General features: G+C 38.0%; 2 protein-coding genes, 1 long non-coding RNA gene and 1 pseudogene across 4 annotated transcripts; 1 reads left to right on the top strand and 3 right to left on the bottom strand.

The window, feature by feature from the left end:
* The first annotated feature begins 781 nt into the window (after nucleotides 1-781).
* Nucleotides 782-10,290, top strand: LOC148078808 (protein phosphatase 1 regulatory subunit 1C-like). 2 transcript variants are annotated; one of them, XM_087793518.1, is made up of 5 exons: nucleotides 782-1,193; nucleotides 5,422-5,505; nucleotides 7,385-7,460; nucleotides 9,918-10,034; nucleotides 10,111-10,290. In XM_087793518.1, exons 1-5 carry the CDS (start codon nucleotides 1,065-1,067, stop codon nucleotides 10,239-10,241), a joined length of 537 nt encoding a protein of 178 aa, XP_087649644.1. In that variant the 5' UTR covers nucleotides 782-1,064; the 3' UTR covers nucleotides 10,242-10,290. The 2 variants fall into 2 exon arrangements, with proteins under 2 accessions (XP_087649644.1, XP_087649643.1); XM_087793517.1 differs by having other exon boundaries at nucleotides 10,108-10,290.
* On the bottom strand, nucleotides 8,367-9,743 carry LOC148078809 (uncharacterized; annotated as a pseudogene).
* Nucleotides 10,291-12,090: 1,800 nt separating the features above from the next.
* pnmt (phenylethanolamine N-methyltransferase) lies at nucleotides 12,091-13,822 on the bottom strand. The gene is made up of 3 exons (XM_087793991.1): nucleotides 13,657-13,822; nucleotides 12,940-13,150; nucleotides 12,091-12,535 (listed from the first exon to the last, which is right to left on the bottom strand). The coding sequence occupies exons 1-3, from the start codon at nucleotides 13,820-13,822 to the stop codon at nucleotides 12,091-12,093; spliced, it is 822 nt and encodes a 273-aa protein (XP_087650117.1).
* Nucleotides 13,823-19,637: 5,815 nt separating this feature from the next.
* Nucleotides 19,638-20,308, bottom strand: LOC148078806 (uncharacterized). The gene is made up of 2 exons (XR_015711408.1): nucleotides 20,180-20,308; nucleotides 19,638-20,106 (listed from the first exon to the last, which is right to left on the bottom strand). It is a non-coding gene; the product is annotated as an uncharacterized LOC148078806 (long non-coding RNA).
* Nucleotides 20,309-20,593: the final 285 nt, after the last annotated feature.

Below are 20,593 nucleotides of genomic sequence, written 5' to 3'. Positions count from 1 at the left end.
GACAAGAAATACATTTGATCTCAGGTAAGATATTTTGCTAATGCAACAGGTGAAGAGGTGTGACCTGACAGACACGCAATAGTTGTATATTGATGTGACATTGATGCATCGGCTTATAATAGATTTTATTTCATTTTTTTTTTTTATCTGCGTTGATAGTGTAGTGGTATTTTTCCGTTCTGTAATAGTTTACATACTATCTAAATTATCTAATGCATACTTTATTTTATGGATTGAATGGAATTTTTATTACTGTCTGCTTAATGTCCAGCAGTTGAAGACATCACATAAATTCCTAATATTTATTTATTGACATGCCAATAAGGCTTAAATTATTATTAATTTACTGGGTCATCATAGCAGACATATACTATATATAATATAAAATATTATATTTTTAGCTGGGCTTATTGCGATCAATTTCAGATGACAGTTAAAGTTCACTTAAGGGAGTAACACTTTTCAATAGAAAAACAACACAATAATCATTATGACGTTGGTGAATTACTTTTTAGCGGTTATAAAATGCCTAGAATCCATAAAATTCCAGAAAAAAAACATATTACTTGTCAATAGTATCACATCTTAACGACAACAATTCTGCCACGCAATATATTGATAATCGATATATTAACCAATATCGTGTTTTATTCAGTTTAATTAATGTGTATTTGTAGGGAAGTTTCCCTTTGCACCACATGAGGGCGCTAGCTAGCGGGTTTCCTAATTTATTAACATTTTTTAAAACTGCCGACCACTGTTTGTGTGATGCATCATATGTATTCTCGTACTATTGTTTTCATTGAATCCCTGCCATTAACGTCTTTTTTCCACTGAACTTGAAGACAGAACGACCGTTCGTTCTCTTCGTCGCTGGACACGCAGGGAGGAGTGATGCGTGAGAGAAGATGACCACTACACTCTCCACTGTTACCCACACAACGTTTTTTGCAGACAGCTCTGTTTGAATTCATTTTATGTTCTAATATTGAGGACAATTGAGACGGTTTTGGAAACAATCCCCGGGGAAGTTTGGCGTGAGTGTCGGGAGGCTGCTGCTCGTGATGAATCCACTGCTTCAAGTGGACTCGGAGGTGATGGACAGAGTGGAAGACAAGGACGCCAAGAGAAAGATCCAGTTCTCTGTGCCTTCTGGATTGCCCACCCAGTTGGACCCACGGCAGGTTGAAATGGTGAGGGTTGTGTGGCTGTATTTATTGTCTTCCTGTGCGCATGTTTGTGTGAGTTATCACGCCAGCTACACTGAAAACTCGATTCACTAATAATAACTTCAGTACTGCCAGTACCACGATTCTGTGCGTCGACTGAAACGTTACCACAAACGATACTGTAATAGTAACAACTTCTTAAAACCTCATAGTTGTAACTCCACACAATTTACATATAGTTCAGAACAAATATATTTGAATACCACTATTACCTTAATACAACACACAGAATGATTTTGAAGCTTTGTTGTCCCATAATTTAAAGCGTTTTGTAATTCTATTTTATAATGAATTGCCTAAAGTAGCCCTAACTGTAGTTAGTCGAAATTTTGAAGTCATTATTTAATTAATTGTATATAGTTCTCCACCGTCGGAAATCTCAACAAACGAAAGATTATGAGAGCCGAGTCTATTATGATGTTATAATAGGCTCCACCTGCTGTCAGCTGCAATCACGGCCCACTTTGTTTATACATCGAGCCATATTTCGAGCTTGATTGTAGAGGAAGATCCCAGGCTATCAGGGTAATTCTCACTAAATCTCACTCTAAATAAGGATTTTGGGTGAACTATCACTTAAATGTTTCTTCTTTATTACAACAATTCAATTGAAAATGGATAATTTCAAGTCATTGGTTTTAAGTTATTCATGGTTTCACAACCCTTTTGAGTTACAGTAAAATTTTACAGTAGAAACAACAAAAATGTTGCTGAAAGCAATGTGGCAAGTGTCTTTCTGCCAATTGTTTTATTTTTAGAAGGTGTATTTGCTGCACATTAATCACAAACATTTGCCACAGAAACATTATTGTAAATATTTGTTTAGTTGTTTTAATCTGTACATAAATGTTCTCCATCCTAAATACTCGGTAAATACATTAACAATGTCCCGCTCTTTTCCAAAATCATTTCAGATCCACAGAAGAATTCGAAATGTTTCCATAAAATATACTCCGTGAACGCTTGAACATCAATTAGTAAACCACAACATTGTCAAAAGACGATGGCACGATTGCTGTTCTGATGAGTGTGACACATGCGTAGGATTTGTGTGTGTTCAACATGCACAAACTCTTTCACGCTGGTGGAAGATGCCAAAAGTATTTAGTGGCAGAACCAACAACACTTGTAGCTGTTATGAAAATTAGTAAGAATATAAATGACAACAAGTAGAGGTACATTAAGGTCAAAATATGGATGCCAAGTGAAGTGAACTTGAAATGAGGCATGGATTAAGTATGAAAATGACACTCGGTTGTTTAAATATTCTTGACAGTGAACTCCTGGTATTATAATATCGGTGTTTTGTGTGTTACAGTTGATTACAAAGAGTAATCAGGAAAATCTTGTTCAATCCTTCATCGTGGTTCTGCCCGATGATGAGATCAACCAAAACTGCATTTCCCATTCTAGGGCATTTGAGGGATGAGACCTTGCCAAGGGTGACAGTTACATAACATGTCTAGCTGGATTTTGATGAGGTCTCTGCTTCTCATTGTGGGCATTACATTTTGAGCAAAAGGAAATAGGCAGTACTTGGATTAGGCTGAGCTGTACACAGAGCCTGTTGTAGTCCTTAACATGACAAAAGAAGAGGGTGAGAGAGGGAGGAGACAAAAATACAAGTGGCAAGGATATTAAAAAACACATTTAGCTTTTTGCTTCCAGCACACGTGGGAAAAAGGTCACTTTGTGAGTCATACATCAGAAGGAGGTGGTGATCTTGTTATGTAAAATACTGCAGTTAAAGCTGCTCAAAGCTGTACACGTTCTTCAGAACAACAAACTTTAAGGAACCACAAAGAGTATTTTCCCAAAACAACAGACGTCCTATTGTTTTACAGAAGATAAACACAAACAAAAGAAATATGTTTTTTTTCTTTACATTTTTCTTTAAAAATATATGCGTACTTTATTACAAAATATATGTGAAATATAATTATATGATATTGTATGATTTTCAATTAGGGATGTATCGGTAAAAAAATGTATCTCATGATTACTGTTGCCAAAATTTACCTAAATCATTTAACTTTTTTTTTTTTTTTGCTAACTAACGAAACATTCATGTGTTAGGAAGAACAAAAAAAAAAAATTCAAACAAGTCTAATAAAAGCTTCTCTGCCTAAATATATATGAGCTTTTTGCAAATAAATAAAGAAAGAAAATAACTCAAATGTAAACACATATTGGAACAACACAAACCAAATCTCTTAGGACTACTCAGAGTACTAGCAATCGGAAGGCTCTTGTGAGCTTATGTTTAGGATGTTTTAAGCATTGATTCATTTTTTGTGGTCGTAAGAGACTCTGGCAAAGTGAATATTTCAGTAACTGTCCCAGGATAAGATTGAATAAAGCTCATAAACTTGAGTTTTATACAGGTCTGAGTTAAAAGGTCTCATCCTACAATTCCAGCAGAATTGTAGTCCTAAAGCCCAGCAGGTTCAATACTTCATCCCTTAATGCAAGATTTTATTTGTAAAACTCAACCGATGACTGATTAATGCTGTCTATATTCTGTGCAGAAGGAATAGAAAATATATTATTTGAAATGAGAATGGTTTATAGTCCACCTCTTTAAAATAATATATGAAGTAAAAACACAACATGAACTGCATTTGCCATAAATACATGACCATTTAGAGGGGTTGAGACCTTCTCTATCAAGTCAATGACCATTTTATGACTGAGAATGTCATGCATATATTAGCAGCATATATTTATATATATATAATTGCTCAGACACAAACATTTCTCTGCATTTTCACTTGTATGTACCATGGAAATCAATGAGATGGTGCAGGAAACTTCCCCTGTTCAATTACTTAATCACTCCGCTGTATTCTGTTAGCTCAGAGCTGGTGGCTGAATGAAACATCTTTTAAAATGAATCAAGATTCATTTATTCTTTGTCAATTAAATGATGCATTGGGTCTTGCAGGTAGTAGGTTGTGGGTAGTGCAGAGGCACTTTGTTCACTTTCAGTGCAGGCTGAAGCTCATTCAAACTACCAGAAAATCAGAGCTAGCTAGCTTCTATGGTCTATACTTTACCCTTCTGCTGGTGGTTCCCTCTTTCTGAACTACAATGTATTGTCACGAGCCAAACAAAGTCATGGTCTGATGGAAGAGGAATATCCTGGTGAGAGACAAAGCCAGCTGCTGATTGTTGCCAAGTCTCAAGTGTCAGCAATGCATGACTGAACCCCAAAACAAAAAATTGATTACCATCGGATGGGAGACTAACCAGGGACCTCATGTAATAAGACTTGCAGATTCTTCAGATGTGTGAAACACCATCCAAGCATCCAAGCACATTTCCTTTGTACATTGCAACATAAAATTGAACACAGATGCTGGTGTGCACGATCCACCCAAGTTAATATGCATCACTTGCTTACTTACTTACATTTAAGTGAACCCTGCATCTCAGATTAAAGTCTGTGTGACCAGAAAATCCATGATGAGTAAAGGGAAAAGGGATTTCAAGTTTTAGATAGATAGATGGATGGATGGATGGATATAAATATAGATGGATAGATAGATATAAATATAGATAAAGGTAGATTGATATAAATATAGACATAGGTAGATAGATATAAATATATATATAGGTAGGCAGATAGATAGATAGATAGATAGATAGATAGATAGATAGATAGATAGATAGATAGATAGATAGATAGATAGATGGATGGATGGATGGATGGATGGATGGATGGATGGATGGGTGGATGGATGGATAGATAGATGGATAGATAATGCTTTTAAAACGTTATATTGGACAGATTAAATCACTTGTAGGTCAAAGTCTTTCAATGTTTTCTGTGGTACAGATTCAGAAAAACATTTGATTGCAAAACACACTCCTCTCTTACTTACAATTTACTGGGTTCCCCTTCTCCCGTGATTCTGGGGCAGATGGAGCTGCAACATAACGTTGGCAGTGGGGAACAGGGGTGCTGTTTGATGCTACTCTACAGCTTCAGACAGAAATACCAATACCTGGAACTTATTCAGGAAAGCAATCTGTTGTAAGAGTATTTGAACACAAAGAAAACAGGGGAAGGAGGGGATCCCCAAAAACTTTCAGCAGATTTTAATATTGGTTTATTTTAAGTAGTAAATCTGAATTTTATGTAGTTTATGTGAAAATTATAATAAAGCAATTGTCTTGTGTTTTCACATAGATTCGACGTCGGAGGCCGACACCTGCCACACTCTTCAGGTTAACAGACCCCCCATCACCAGAGGAGGAAGAAGGACCTCATCAGGTTTTTACTATGGACAAGATCTAGGGTCTCATTATACTACAATAGGGTGCTTATGCACAAAACGGTGTCGAACGTACTATCCAAATGTATGGAAAAAAAATATATGTGTGCCTCTAACAGACTTTAGAGCTGGTGAACTCCTGTTTCTCATGCTGTTGGTGGCACTAAAGAAAGGATGTGAACATCTGAGCCAAGATGATCAAGAATGAAAATTCACATTTGTCTGCATTTACACAAGTGGATATCAAAGTGTGTGAAATATGTTTCACATTCCCAAATAGTTTCAGAGGCAGAATTCTAAAAATAAAATATGCAGGAATAATTGGCCTTTACTAATTATATTATTATAATATTTTACTTGACTCAGGAAGAGTCGCAGTCATTACTTTTGTGTTTACTGCTTGAATACATTTAAAGACTGATCAGGCAGGACATCAGTCAATAAAAATCTAAGAGGATCAGGCCAGTTAAAAAACAATTACCAAATTTTATTTATCAATTAATCTGAAACATTGAAGTAACATCACCAGTTTAGCTGTTAACAGGGTTTCCTAGCAACAGAGACATTCCAGAGGGAGCTGGTCTGACTGACCTGGACTTAGCCGAGACATGGCAATCGCGAGGAATGGAATTATCTGCATGGCAGGCGGACAAATTCGCATATAGTGCAGCTGAAGAGGTCAACATTAAAGCACAATTTGTTGAGAGAGACAGTTTTCCTCATGTAAACAGAGCGATCAACAGCAGACACTGCACATGATAAACATGTGAGTTATTATTATTATTGTTACTAAAGCTCAGCCATTCATATTTGGAGAACTCAATTGGTCTGTGATAGAAAATTAATTTTAATAGTCAACCTGTCTATTTGAATTACAGATTTGCAGTAAACTTCATCACATCATAGCCTACACAATCGGTGACATCAGAATGAGCCTGGATAAACAAAAATATACATACACATGGTTGAATTATGTAATGGACTAAAATGAAAATAAATTATAAATGAATAAATAGTAATAATAATAAATTCTATTGATAAATAAGTATTGCAAAAAAACAAAAACATCGACAATGTTCCATACAGATGGCGATATGAAAAAACGGATTGTCGATAGTGTATTATGTAAGGTTCAGATCTTTGACATACAGGATAAAAGTGGACCAGGTTTCATGGAATTTCTCCAGACAATTACTGGTAGACCAACTGTATCTTTATTACTCTAACTGTAGTATAGAGAGAAGTCCTTGGATCCAACTCATGGCTTGTCTGACTTCTAGTGCAAGTAAAGTGTGTGTCCCATCAACGAGGACAATTCAATTGCTTTTTTAATTGTTGTTTATTCCCACACACCACACAGGGACACCTGCCTGAGGGGTAGTAACAAATTCAGGGGCAGGTCAATGATTTAATTGACATAATATTCTGTCTGCTTGGATCTTTTTTTTTCCTTTTTAGAAAATGAAAACTTTGAAGGTTTGCAGTTGACTAAAAATGTCCTCATACCTGTAATTTTTTTGTTGTCTTCAATGTTATTCGTGACTAACTGTTTGATATGTTATTTATTTATTTGTTCATTTTGGGCATGTCAGTTTCCAACAACATCATTACATTTTATCTTGGTTCAAATAATACAGTACATGTCCGAAAGGGAGAGTGGGAGAAGCGAAAAGCTTATCTAGTCCCGCCCCCATTGCTCACAGAATTAAATATTTTCTTTTGCTTACATTTTGACATATATATATATATATATATATGTATATATATATTCTAAATGTTTTTATTTTGACATAACATGTTGCAATAGTAGAGCGACATCAGTCTCATCTTGTAGCCTGTCATGTCAGCAGGTTTAATGTTTGTCTCTGATTTCTGCAGTGGATGCTGGGAGAAAACAGCCTACCAAAAGGAAAACTGGTCAACATGTCACTGTATCAACCTCCTTCACTCAAAGGTCAGAGTTTGGCGTTTCTCACATCTGAGAATAAATCCATGACTGACCTGATAACTGGCATATGCTCTGGGATAGTTACTATTTAAAAATCATTAAGAGTTTGTGAGTGTGTCTGTGTGCATCTGTGTGTGCCTTTGCCTTTGTGTGTGTGGTTGCATTTGGGTTTTTGTGAGACTGCGTGTGAGATTACTTAGAGACAGCTGTGACGTTTCACTGGATCATCCTGGATTAAAGACCCAGATCACATCAGAATCCACTTGCACACCAACACTGTCACATAGAAAAATGCAAACACATACAGGGCAACAGGATAGGCTGGATGACCACTATAAGTGTTGAATCATAGAATCTCACTTAACATTTAATTATTCAAAGACTACATTCACAGCATGCTATTATCAGGGTTGCTCTGGATGTTTTTTATATTTTTTAAATATTTTTAATATTAAATTATAATACTATAATGTTATTATAACTCAGTCGGAGAACTTTGCTGCTTTATGCTCGTGGGCGGCTTGGATTCCCTCCTCCCAGGGGATGGTGAGCTCTATCAGCATGGGGGACGTTTGCAGCTGCAGATCAAAGTTCGATGTCTGGCCGGAGTGAGGTGGTGGTAATTTTGCAGGGAAACTGTAGCTGTTTGCCAACGTCGACCTTCATGCTCCAGTCTCTTGCCAGACGAACCTGGGGCTGTCAACTGGTGTTGCGTCTGCTTTACCCTGGTCTCCGAACCTGACAAGAAGCGGTTTGGCTTCTTTGTTGGCCCCTTGTCTGCAGCTCTCAAGGATTTCAGCCAGTTTTGTTAACTTGGTCGTGGCGCCATCTGTACTGACCCTGCGTCAGAGCAACTCTGCAGCCTGACAGCAGGTGCTGTAGGTGGAGGTTTTTCGGACATGGCAAGGTGTCTTAGGTTGCCCTTAGCAGAAAGCTGAGTCCAGGCTGGGGCATCTTCCACAGGTCGGCCAAGCTGATCGGGCTCCTAATGGTTCCTTCCCAAGTGGTCCATCTTCCTTGGCGTCCTTGTGATATGGCCTTGATGGCATATTGTTACTGGTTTGCTTTTGACACCTCTTCCACGACCATTGCTTTTCATTCCCACTTTGTGTCCTTGGACCAGAGGCGTGGATAACTGTCCCAACTTAGCCCTGCTCTCCTGAATTGCACCCTTCGAACTATCTCCTGGTCCTGGAGCCTGCCAATGGCCTTAGTAACGTCTGGCTTTGCTTGCCACTTGTGACCCGTTCGGACTGGTAAAGGTGCATTCCTCACTGTAGGGTCAGAGGATTCTTTTAGCTCCAGGACCAATCTGGCCTTTCCTGCTTACAGCCAGGGTGATGGACTGGATTGGCAGCTGCAGCAATAGTTGCCCTGAACAACGCAGCAGGCCCAGCCACTTTCGTATGTAGGTGTTGAGTATAGAATTTTTGCTCATCTTTAGTGGCCACATAACCCTTTGGTACAATGTAAAGTTGTAGCACCACAATTTGTACTTTCCGAGGAGCTGGCTTCTGTTGATGTTTGCCAAGCCTTCGGAGAGTCTGTCGGACAGATCAGCTTTGTACTGCCTTCCTAGGCTTTGTATGTGCTGGTTGGCCAGAAAATGGATTTGCTTGCCTCCTGCAACAAAGATGGTGTTGTTGTTCCTTGTGCCTTTGCATAAGGAACGCTTTGGAGGGTTTTATCTTCATCCTTTCCCATGTCACTAGCTCATCTAGCCTTTTCAGGCATCTTCTCGTGCATGGGCTGTCTTTAGCAAGTGACGTCGTCCATGTAGCTTTGGAGTGGTGGAAGCTTCTGCCCTGTTTGCAGCCTTACTACTCCTACGGTCTGGTGGCCTCCGCGGAGGATGCTCTCGAAAGCCGCAACGAACAGGACAGAGGAAATGGAGCAGCCCATAGCGATACCAACCTCCAGACGCTGCCATCCTGTTGTGAAGTCGTGAAGGCTGTAGCACATCTGGAAGTCACTGAAGTAGCTGGCTACCAGATTGTTAATTGGCTCAGCGATGTGAAAGAAATCCAATTCAATGTTTCACGCATCCAGGGAAACTTGTTAACCCTGCTTTCTGGCAACTAGTTTTGAAATAGGCATTCTCTGTGAGGTATGATGAAAGTCACTTGGCCGTGACTGTGAAGAAGACTTTTCGTTGACATTCAGCAGTCAATGCTCCTAAACTGATCGATGTTGTGAGACTCTTGTTCTTTTGGAATAAACACAGCCACAGCTCTTTGCCATTCCGATGGGATGAGTTGGTTCTACCATGCTGCGCTGAGGAGTTTCCATAGGCACTCTTATAATAGATGGGAAAGTAGAACTTTATTCATAGTTTAAATTGAAATGCATATCTAAATGGTTTTATTGAGTGCCCATTGTCTCTCCTGTTACAAATTAGTTGCTGTGGAGAACCATTAATTAATGTGTTAATTGTTGTGTTTGTTTGTTTCTTGTTTTATTTAGCTGTTCAAAGAATTGCGCAGGCACACCTGTCCTCAATAGATATGACGTCACCTGACAAAGAAGACGGCTATTCTGACAAGGAAGAAGATAATAGACAGGACCAGCAGACACTCACAGGTAATAACGGTCATTTCATGTGTGGTAGTGCTGGTTGGACAATAATCTGTCTTCCTTCGATGTTGCTCCCCAGCAGATCTACAAAAAAAAGAAAGAGAAACATTTGGAGATCAGTCATCGCACAGTTTGACAGGAAGCTCTGATCTCAGCAGCCACCGGGCAAATGAAGAAGAAGCAAAGGAGAGGGAGGAGGAAAATGTTGAATGAATATTGCAAGACCAACCGGAGGCTGGAGTAGAGGACGGCGTATTTGAGAGAATTTGGACAATGAATAAAAAGAGCTTATGTATTATTGTACAAGAGTAGCCTGATTTATTTGGTTATAATATTCCATTCAATTCAGCAATACTAGTTGAATTATGGGGATTATTCAGACACAAAAAGCAACAACAAGTCATCTTTCAGAATTTAACTCAGAACAGCAACAGCCCTGAAGGATTTCTGTCCTCTTGTCTGGAAGCTTGTGCACAGAACCATCAGTAGATTGATCCTTAGAATTCAGATAGTCATCAGATGTGTACAGTGAGATACACAAAGTGTAACTTTCAAGGGCAAAAAACAATAGAGAAGTGAAGTTCAACGTTTTTTCAACGTTTTTTTTACTTTTGTTTTATCAAAGATCAATAATTGAATTCAGAGATTTTAAATCACTGATAAGATATGAACCCAATGTTAACCATTGTTTGATATGTTTATGTCTTATAAGACTGTCCATTGTAAGGGTAATAATACAGGTCTAGAGATGAACGTAACACATAAAAATCCAAATCCAAATCTAAAACAAAATAAATCGATTCATGCTTTGTTTATACAAGTAACTAGGCATGAATGAATGTCATGGTTTCTATGCTTTGGTGCACATCTCAAAATGTATTAAAGTCCTTTGTGAGTCCCAGAAGAAACACAGTAGACGCCTCAAACACAGTAAAACAAGGTAAGGTAAGAATATGTGAGCTTAAACTTCAATTTATCATTTATTAAAATGTTTTATATGTGAGCCAATACCACATTTGGTTGGGAAATGGTTGGTAAATGTAAATTCGGGTTATATTATACATTTAAATTCCTTTGCTGTAGGAATTGTAGTTCGAAACTTAAGAGTGTAGGTACAATATTCTCATGATGCTCTGTGTTGTTGTGTGTCAGGTCACAAACACAGAATAGAAAGATGGATTGGCACAAGAGAAGCTTACATTTTAATAATACTAAATTTGTGTCAGTCGAATCAAACTTCGACGATGAGAGGAAGTTACAGATTACAGAATAATAGGATGGACGTTTGTCTTAAGCTCCTTAACACTTTTACAGTTGCAATTTTACAGGATAGAATTTCGCAGAACATACTGACGGGCCTATCAGTATCCTCCATGTGGGACTTAAGTTACATTGATCCTAGGTTTACATGCAGCTTGAACATGTGAAGACATTTAAATTCTACCAATAACACGGGTCATGGTTAGAAATGTGATGTATGGAAACCCCAGATGACAATATTCTGCCTTCTAACTGAAGGTATTAATGGTTGCTTTATAGGTTATGTTGATCATTATAATGTTTAAATTTGTTATTCATATTTTGTAGATTAGACCATTGTTTTATTTGTTCTTTTTAACAATGTCTATATATATCTGATATATAGTATAAATTATAGAATGGTCTACATTTTAACAAGAAATATGGTCTCTATTTAAATTAAATCGGAGAAACAAAGAGAGAGAGAGAGAGAGAAAGAGAGGAGAGGGGGTAGAGAGAGATTATTGCGTTTCATACACATCAATCAAAAAACATTTATTTTATGAAACAAGAATGACCCACAGTCTATGTTGGAAGGTACTCTCTTTATTATATATATATATATATATTTCACACAGTAGGGACAAACGATACGTAAGATACTTTAACATAGAGTACTATATAAGCTTTAGAAAATGGAACAACAAGATGTAGTTCCAATAAATTGACCACAGATGTCGCTGTTTACCTATTTTCTGAACACACCATTATCGCTACTTCTAATTTGTTTTTGCCGTTAAATGACGCTTGACAGACACAGACTTTAACTTAATTCCTTTCTTGCCTTCACAAAAAACACCCCGGTCACATCGTCCACTCCCACCCTCATGTCTTCAGGAAGAGTGTACACTTCCATCCTGATCAAGGTGTAGCCAGTTTCTTTTAGACTGGCACAGACCTGGGACTCATTTAATGGGACCACTGGAATCTTTACTCCAGGTCCCCCAAAGTAGTAGCTCTCCCCCAGTGCTCCAATAAGCATTAGGTGACCACCAGGCCGCAGGAGCCTCTGGATGTGACCCAGAGCCTTGGTGAAGGTGGCCAGGTCAGGGCTGACACTTTCAAGACAGAAACAGGACACCAGGCAGTCGGCTCCGGACGGAGGCAGGGCTTCAGGGTCTAGAGGATGAGGACGATGAACGTCGACTGGAATGATGTCTGTGATCACTTCACGGAGCTTGGCTGCTTTCTCTGTCCACGCTGAAGGCCTGGTATGATGCAAACATGATAAGATGATTAGAAGAACAACCGTTACAGTTATAACTCAAGAGATGTAATGACATTGATAATATTTTACAGGACTGTGGATGTGGCTCAACCTCTCTCCGCAGTTACAGAAGCACTTGCAAATTTTGCACTGTGAATGATCCTACAGTCAACTATGGATCAAACCATATAAACTGCACTGACTTATTTATGCACTTTGTACATGTTTAGCATTCATTATTTAATAGGAAGCTGTTTTTTAGGAAGCTACTTTATTTCCTATTTATTTTAGTTAATTACGTTTTAACCTGAAAAGGAATAGAACGAACTTGAATAACACAAAATGTATCATGCAGTCGGCAGAACTCAACACTGTAGCGTGACTTAATATTTTAGTTTATCTGACCGTCGTCCTTCCAGCTGGCAGACATGCTGCAGGTATGGAGTCCAGTCCAGTCCACATCCATTCTCGTCCTGCAGCCAGCGTCGCAGCGCTTGTCGGTTTACCTCCAGGAAGTCTGTGAGAACCACCTGATTGAAAATCTCACAGCCGCTTAGGACCTGGTACAAGGTGGGTCCTGAACCGATGTCAACCAGAAGCTTACCACCCACATCCCCTGAAACAGAGTAAAAAAGCATTTTTTCAGACAGTTCAAAAAATTGTCATGAATTTAACACAATACGTATTTTAGAGTAAAACAGATTCTATTCAGAACATGTCAATTGTTAGAAATCATTAAAAAAAACCCTGAGAGAAGCACTACAGCTATCAGACTTAGAATTGATCTGAATATCCCAGAGTGGCTAAATGTAAATAAAAGAAAAAGTTGCAATCTATAAATAAAAACAAATAGATGATTAAAATACGAGGTAAAGCATCTTGTCTATAAATATTATACTAGCTTACCAATGAATTAACAGATACGTTTGTTTGGAAAAAATATGTTTTACTTACCCATGTGTCAGAAGCAGAAGATCAAAATGAGAAAAATGCCATACAAATGCCTCTGGTCTAGACAAATATTAAATACACTAGACCAAATACTGTTAAAATGTCTAAATAACTGAAGAAATGTATAGTTTCATTCAAACCCTTTCAGAACAAAATCGATTTCTTGTATACCTTCAGTGAAGGCTCTGTGCAAACAGGCCAGTTTCCAAGGCACAATGCTGTCCTTCCTCTCAAAGTCAGCCCTGGGTGGGGTGTAATTGTATTGCAGATATGCCGCTGGGTCAAACCTCTGGTAGCACTTTGCCATGGCTTCTACTCCGCTCTCCATTTTCTCCATTATTTGCTTCTCCCGACCTCAACCACAGTCCTTGTGATGATCAGTAAAGCCCCAAACCACTAATATATACACCTGAGAGTTTGGAAAGCACACGTCCTTCTCTTTGTTGATGATCCTGTTAGTTTCATTTGTAGATTAGAACTTTTGTCCTGCTCACCTTGTCTGCCCTCTGGCATTGAACACCATCAGATTAGGGGGGCTTCTACCAGCACCGGGCCCACTAATGGACCCTTCATTGCTCTCAGGTCTCCACCAACTTATCAGAACCCCCTCCGTATCTTCACTATCACTCTAAAGGGCGTTTTCCATGCAAACAACAGACCAGATGCTTTTTACAAGTAAGATAGAGGTACAAAATGCTGATTTGATCTCATTATGCTGTTGTACTCAAAACCATCCTGAGTAATAATGCTATACTTGCTTAAAACTATATTTCTTTAAAGAAAAGTTGCAGTAAAATTATTTTAAAGCATATCCATTTGTGACAATGGAAGTGAGCCATGCTGTATATCGTCTACATATATGTCATGATTCTTCTTCTTTATTTTTATCTTATAAAAACATACACACAGAGCCAAAAAAAGGTCTGCACTAGAAATGAAGGAAATATTTGATTGCTAATTTCTGATCTTCTTGTGTATAGTAGGCACACAATTATTAAAGTAGTTTAAATAAAATTATTTGTGAGTTATAAATTTAAATGAATATGAAAAATAATGAATGGGGGGAATGTATAAGTTAAGTATTTGGTCTTACTTATCCTCTTTATATTTTATTTATTTATGTGTAAACCTAAGGATTCTTGCAGTTGTTGAATAAGTGGAAAGATAGGTATTCACATTCACTGGGAGTGTTTTCATGTATAACAATAACTACCTTGCCTTACCTAATGTTGTTTTATTATTTCTGAACTAAAACCAAATTAAATATCAACAACAGTTATTGAAATAACCTTATAACAAACGTTGCTATTTGTCATTACCTCAAAGTCAAAGTCAACTGGGTCTGCGGGTTAAGGGAGAGACACCCAAGATAACTGCTTTGTTAGTGACTGTGGAGCTTCCAACATGTTTCTCCTTTAATGATTTCAGTCCTTTATGATCAATCTTCAATAAAAAAAAAGTGGTCTGATTATAATGCCTTCAGGGCCGGAGGTGGGTCGCAAAGGTTTTTGAGACTTAAAAGTGGGCCCTGAGTTGGAAAAGGTTGGGGACCACTGCTCTAGAGAGTAGTCATCCTCTGCTGTGAAACAAGCAGGAGAGCCACATGATGTGGGTGCCCAGTGGATTGAGCTCTCAGATAACTGGGAAATCATCTGCCGCCCAGTATGCCTGGATAATGGCAGATTTGCACAGTAACATGAGCTCTGAGGGGTGACTGCCTTACAGCCGAAGGATCTCACTGGACACAGACAATTGAGAGAATCTTGATCTGAGTCCAAGTGGCATGAGCAATGATAGTGGACATTTAGTTTATCACAAAACTATTTAAATGCATTCTCTCCACTTTATATCCTCTCATCTAACAGCTTCGCTAAAGGTGACATCCCTAGGCTCTTCAATGATTAAAAAGAATGCACTCGCTGTCCAGATGGTGGCAGTGTAGCCTCACATATTATTGCCTTACCTCCACTGAACCTCACTTTGAGTCTTCCTATTGAAATGAATGAAAGGTTGCACCTGCACTTCTTGTTGAAATATCCTAATCATCAACATGTATTACACTAGTCATGTATGCCTTGGTGGAAAGCTTTGTTGGCTGCAGGTAACCAGCGGATGGCCATGAAACACACAGCAAGTTGTTGCATGAGTATGGTGTGGAGGATGACCTCAAGACTTTCGTTCAGATTCTTGTTAAGCGTGACGAGGATCAGTCAATGTATGGCAGGTACCCCATGGACACCCTGCCCAGGAGGTCTGCCTCAGGTACAGCAAGGATAAGTGTCGGTCTTCCACCTGCTCTGCCTTGAGTTCCAGTCAATCTCCATATCCAAGTGCTAAAACCTCTGTGTTTCTGATTTATTTAGCACTTTATTTACTAATTGTGTGCACTTACAACAAGGTTAAAACTGACAGCCCTAGATCATGTCAGACCAAGCAGCTGTCCTCTTGTTTCTACAGGCCTGGTTTAATGTAGCCTTTCTGCTTTCCCTGGTCCTTCTGTCCTGATCTGAATGAAGGTAAAAGAGAAAAAAATCAGAAGCTAGATTTATCAATACAATTCAATATAAACAAGGAAAAAATAATAACAACTAAAGTCCACAATATAGTAAGAAATACATAAGGATTCAAATTTTGCACAAAACTTCCAAAATCCATGAAAAAAAAGGAAGACAGCATATAAAATTAAAGCAAAATAAAACAAAAGCATGACACCTTGCCTCATATCTGAGCAGGGTTAAGAAGGTAAGGGGCAAGAATGGATCGTGTGTTTAAGTGAGGCTACTTGGGGAGTCCAGGGTCACCACAGTATACGTGAGCCACCAGCTGGTCAACATTACTACTATGAGGAGTTTCAGCAGACGAGAATTGCATTAGGGCCTTCTGGTCCTCCATGCAGACTTCTTTCATTTATCCCTTCGACATGACTGAGGTACCACGACCACCTGATCACTCCCCATTAAGGTTCAATGTGTGGGTTGAGGGCTGGAAGCGACCACACTTTCAATGTGCTGAGTGGCCTTGCAAGGATTACCAATAGTGTAGCCTTTGGAAAGCATTGCAGGCATTCATAGAAGAAGAGTTACAAAAGTAAACATTTATTGAGCCTATTAATCTAAACCTGATCATACTTTCGAAGTCCATTGGATTTGAAGACTTAAACCACTGTTAGAAATGACCGACCCCTCAAGGCATGTCAACTTGTTAACCATCATTGTTTGCACTTGCTTTTTGTGTCTGTATGTTTGGACTAGGGAGCTGTGACTACACAACAGAGTTTGAATGTGTTCTAACGAAATATGGGCGTAGTTGCAGAAGTACTGTATATGTTGCATGAGGAAAAGCAGATCAAGTAAATTAAATTCACTTTCAAAACATACGTATAGTATAGTTTAATTGTTAAAGTGCACGTTTAACACACGCCTTTGTAGATAAACAGCATTTATTTTCTATTCTATTTCGATTTTTTCTTTTCTTTTTAATATTTTATTTCTGGGTGTTTTATTTTTTTTGGTATATTGCTCTTGCTGTTGTTAAAAACAGTCCTTGAAGTTTATCATCAGAACTTTCTATATTATGTTAACGTCAGATACAATGAACTCATCTTGTAAAACCAGATAAATCTTAATCAAGACTATGTTGGATATATTCTTTGAATATCATTGTGACTGAAATATCAGGAGATGCACAGTTTTTATTTTTTTTTATTTTCACATTTTCAAAACAAAATAGTTCATTTTTCCAAGTACAGATTTGAAAAGAAAGATAAAATGAATAAAGGAACGTGAATAAAAAAAAAAGAAATAAAATGAAAAACCAAAAGAAAACACCCCAGGGAGCATAGCATACCCATCAAACTAGTTACTTTACAACATACATATATTTCAGGAGTTAGAAAAAGGAAATCAATAAATACATTTAAAAAGGGTAAATATGGAAAATAAAAAGACATATCTCCTTAAATTAAATAGTTTCTAATTGGTTTGACATATTCTGTCCATTCGGTCCATATCTTGTAGAACTTGTTCATTTCTGTTTGGAGTGCAAAGGATAACTTCTCCATCTTATAGATGTCGTAAACGATGTCTATCCAGTCCTCTGTCGTGGGTGATTCAACTTGTAACCACTTCCTTAAATACATTTTTTACTTGCTGCCAACAATATGAAAAACAATTTCTTATCTCCATTGTTCCAGTTTTCTATTGGTAAGTCACACAGGTACATGTTTTCATCTTTACAGGGAATATTCACACCGAAAATGTTGTTTATATGGCTGTGGATCTCTGTCCAAAAAGCTTAGATTCTACTGCAGCTCCAAAAGACATGCCAGTGATTTGCTCCATTATTCCTGCAAAGTCTCCAACATGCTTCACATCTAACAATATATTTTTCCAACTGAACTTCCGCCATGTATTTGATTTAGTTGAAAACCATTGTAGATGACAAATTTTTTCCCAGCTCTCATTTGTGATCGATATATTTCCATCTTTTTCCCATTGATGCTTTATAAATCCTGTGTTCTCTTTTTTAGATTGTCGAATGCCTTTATACAATTTAGGTACTATTTTATTGCTATTTTTTGCCTCAAATAATGAAATGAGAATCTACAGTAATCCTTTTTCACATGTAGCAATTGGCTTTTCCCATATTTGATTTAAATGATTTCTGACTTGTAAGTATCTGTAAAAATCCTCTTTTTCTAAACCGTGTTTTTGAAGGTTTTCAAAACTCTGAAAATTCCCTTTGTGAATAAATGATTCATAATCAGTTAAAGCTTTTGAGATCCAAGTCTTAAATCTGCCGTCCCTTTTATTGGGCACAAAATCTGAGTCAAAAGCACAACACTTTAAGATCCTCGGGGAATCCCCTAGGTGGCAGGATTTGACCAATTGCCAAGATTTTAGAAAAATGCTTGTAAAAGTATGATCTGCAACCTTCAGTTCATCCTGTAGCTTGTTGTCTGCTATGAGTATTAATGGGACACCATTTACAATAGAACCTTCCAAGTTCTTCCAACCTGCAGTATATGATTTTGAACAGAGACAGATTAAGGGCCGCAACAGTGCTGCATGGTAAAAATCTCCCTTCTCTTTACTTAATTGTAGTGTTTCATAACTGACCCTGGGTTTTTTTCCTTCCCACACAAATCTTGAAATTAATTGGTCCCATTCTTTAAATAGTTTTGGTGGAATTTTGACCAGGAGACATTGAAAAAGATATAAGCATCATGAGGGAGATACAATTTTATGTTTTAGAACCCAGTTGAATGTTCTCAGGAGTGTAGTACTTTGTTGATCTTGCATTATTTTGTACCACCCGGAGGTAAATCCATCTGTCTCTGGGGATTTCCCTCCATTTAATATTTTTAATTGCTGATGGAAGTTCATTTGCTGTAATTTCTTATATTAATTTTTCAAAATTGTCAATCTGGTGGACATTAGCTGTTTGAGGTTGGGAATAGAGCATTTTGTAAAATTTTAAGAAACATTTCTGAATGTTTTGTTGATTAGTTTCCACTTTATTAGTTGTGGGGTCTCTGATTTTGTGTATAGATCGGTCAGCCTCATAGATTTTCCACCAGCCTTGTAGTATTTTTGCTTGGTGAAAAGTAGTTTTTATGACAGTTTTGCGAATATATAGACATAAATAACACAAATGTTTTCATTTGTTTAACACATAGTGTGATTGTTTAATTAGGTGGGATAACCTTGGACCCAGGATCAAACATTATCACCTTATTTATTCCTGGGTGTAGAAGTACAACCGGAATTCCACACAAATGACCAGCTGTGCAAATGTCAACTATACTTGAGTATCCTCCAGTGATTGAGCCACTTTCCTGTCTATCCCCAGTGAATCCACTATCAGCAGCTGAACAAATGTGACGGCCACGAAGTAATCCTACCGTACTTCAATAGCACAATAGTCACCCCTGACAGCTGATCAGTATATTCTCAGAGCACACACACCCACATGCATAACACACACAAACTACTCACTGATTTCTCATATTCACATGTACACCAACAAAAACACACACCACACACACATAGATACACACAAACTCACATGAGTATCTCAAACACCTAACCAACTCTCACAGACACACACTGACAAACAAACACACAAAAAAATGCACGCATATGCACAAACACATCTTTTGACACACATTTTATATATTTCTGGACACAACAGTTAACCTGACAAATAACCTTTTATTCGGTCTATTAAAAATAAACTTAAATACATTTAACATGTATAGACTAACATTTATTTTATACTGTTCATTGATTGTATCTCTGTAAAAGACTTTCCACACTGAAACAAAAATCAAACATGTAGCATCAACGTAGAATCTGAAACAAGAACAAACGATCAACTGGAAGAGACTGATCTTCTTATCTCTAACCAGATGCATCTCTAAAACTTGAATGAGCCTTCTGCGAGTGAAATGCACTTTGCTGCAAGACTTGATTAAAAGTAGAAGGTCCAAAGACAGGTGGCTGAGGCTCCTTGCTTCTGCAGAACTTTGCTGCCGAGGGTCTCTGACTTATGGCCCCAGAGAGGAAGCGCAGGAGGCATCTCCTGGCCTCCCAGTATTTCTCTGATCCTGACACTGCCTGTCTGTACAAAACAAAATAGTCTGTAAGTTATTACATATGGCTTTGACATTCAAATGTGTTCATATTCTAATAACCGGTGCTGCTGAGGGGGCACGCTCACGCTGTGCCAATGGGCACTGTAGCTCTGTCCTCTCTGCCAGTCTTCCTCCATTACACTGCAGTCCAGCTCAGCTCCGGCTGCAACACTGGTCACTGTTGTTGTCTCCATCTGTCTCATGCAGAATAAATAGACAGTCAGTTGAATACTACTTTCTGTACAGTAAGAATCATTGTCCTGATAATATTCCATTGCATATAAGGGTCTTAATATTAGGGGGTGTCAACTGAGCTTCCTAGAACTCTACAATGTAGATAACTATGACCTGGATGAATGAGAACCTTCACAGATTTAATAGTAAGACCATGCTGGGAGCTTTACATTCAAGAATTCCAAAATGTGTTGCAGAGCTTTGTGGTTTTGTGGGTTTGATATAAAAATGAAATTAAAA

This window comes from Callionymus lyra, chromosome 6, assembly GCF_982586985.1.
Source record: "Callionymus lyra chromosome 6, fCalLyr1.hap1.1, whole genome shotgun sequence".
Classification (NCBI taxonomy): Eukaryota; Metazoa; Chordata; class Actinopteri; order Syngnathiformes; family Callionymidae; genus Callionymus; species Callionymus lyra.
Note: the sequence above shows the minus strand (reverse complement) of the source record. Positions and strands in the feature narration are given on the sequence as shown.

Excerpts from the sequence above, each read along its gene's own strand:
- LOC148078808 (XM_087793517.1), top strand. The coding sequence starts at position 1,065 with ATGAATCCACTGCTTCAAGTGGACTCGGAGGTGATGGACAGAGTGGAA. Across the intron at positions 5,506-7,384 it reads AGGAAGAAGGACCTCATCAG|TGGATGCTGGGAGAAAACAG; the intron begins GTTTTTACTATG and ends TGATTTCTGCAG. Across the intron at positions 7,461-9,917 it reads TCAACCTCCTTCACTCAAAG|CTGTTCAAAGAATTGCGCAG; the intron begins GTCAGAGTTTGG and ends TGTTTTATTTAG.
- pnmt (XM_087793991.1), bottom strand. The coding sequence starts at position 13,822 with ATGGAGAAAATGGAGAGCGGAGTAGAAGCCATGGCAAAGTGCTACCAG. Across the intron at positions 13,151-13,656 it reads GCACAGAGCCTTCACTGAAG|GGGATGTGGGTGGTAAGCTT; the intron begins GTATACAAGAAA and ends ACTCTGTTTCAG. Across the intron at positions 12,536-12,939 it reads TGCCAGCTGGAAGGACGACG|GCCTTCAGCGTGGACAGAGA; the intron begins GTCAGATAAACT and ends GCATCATACCAG.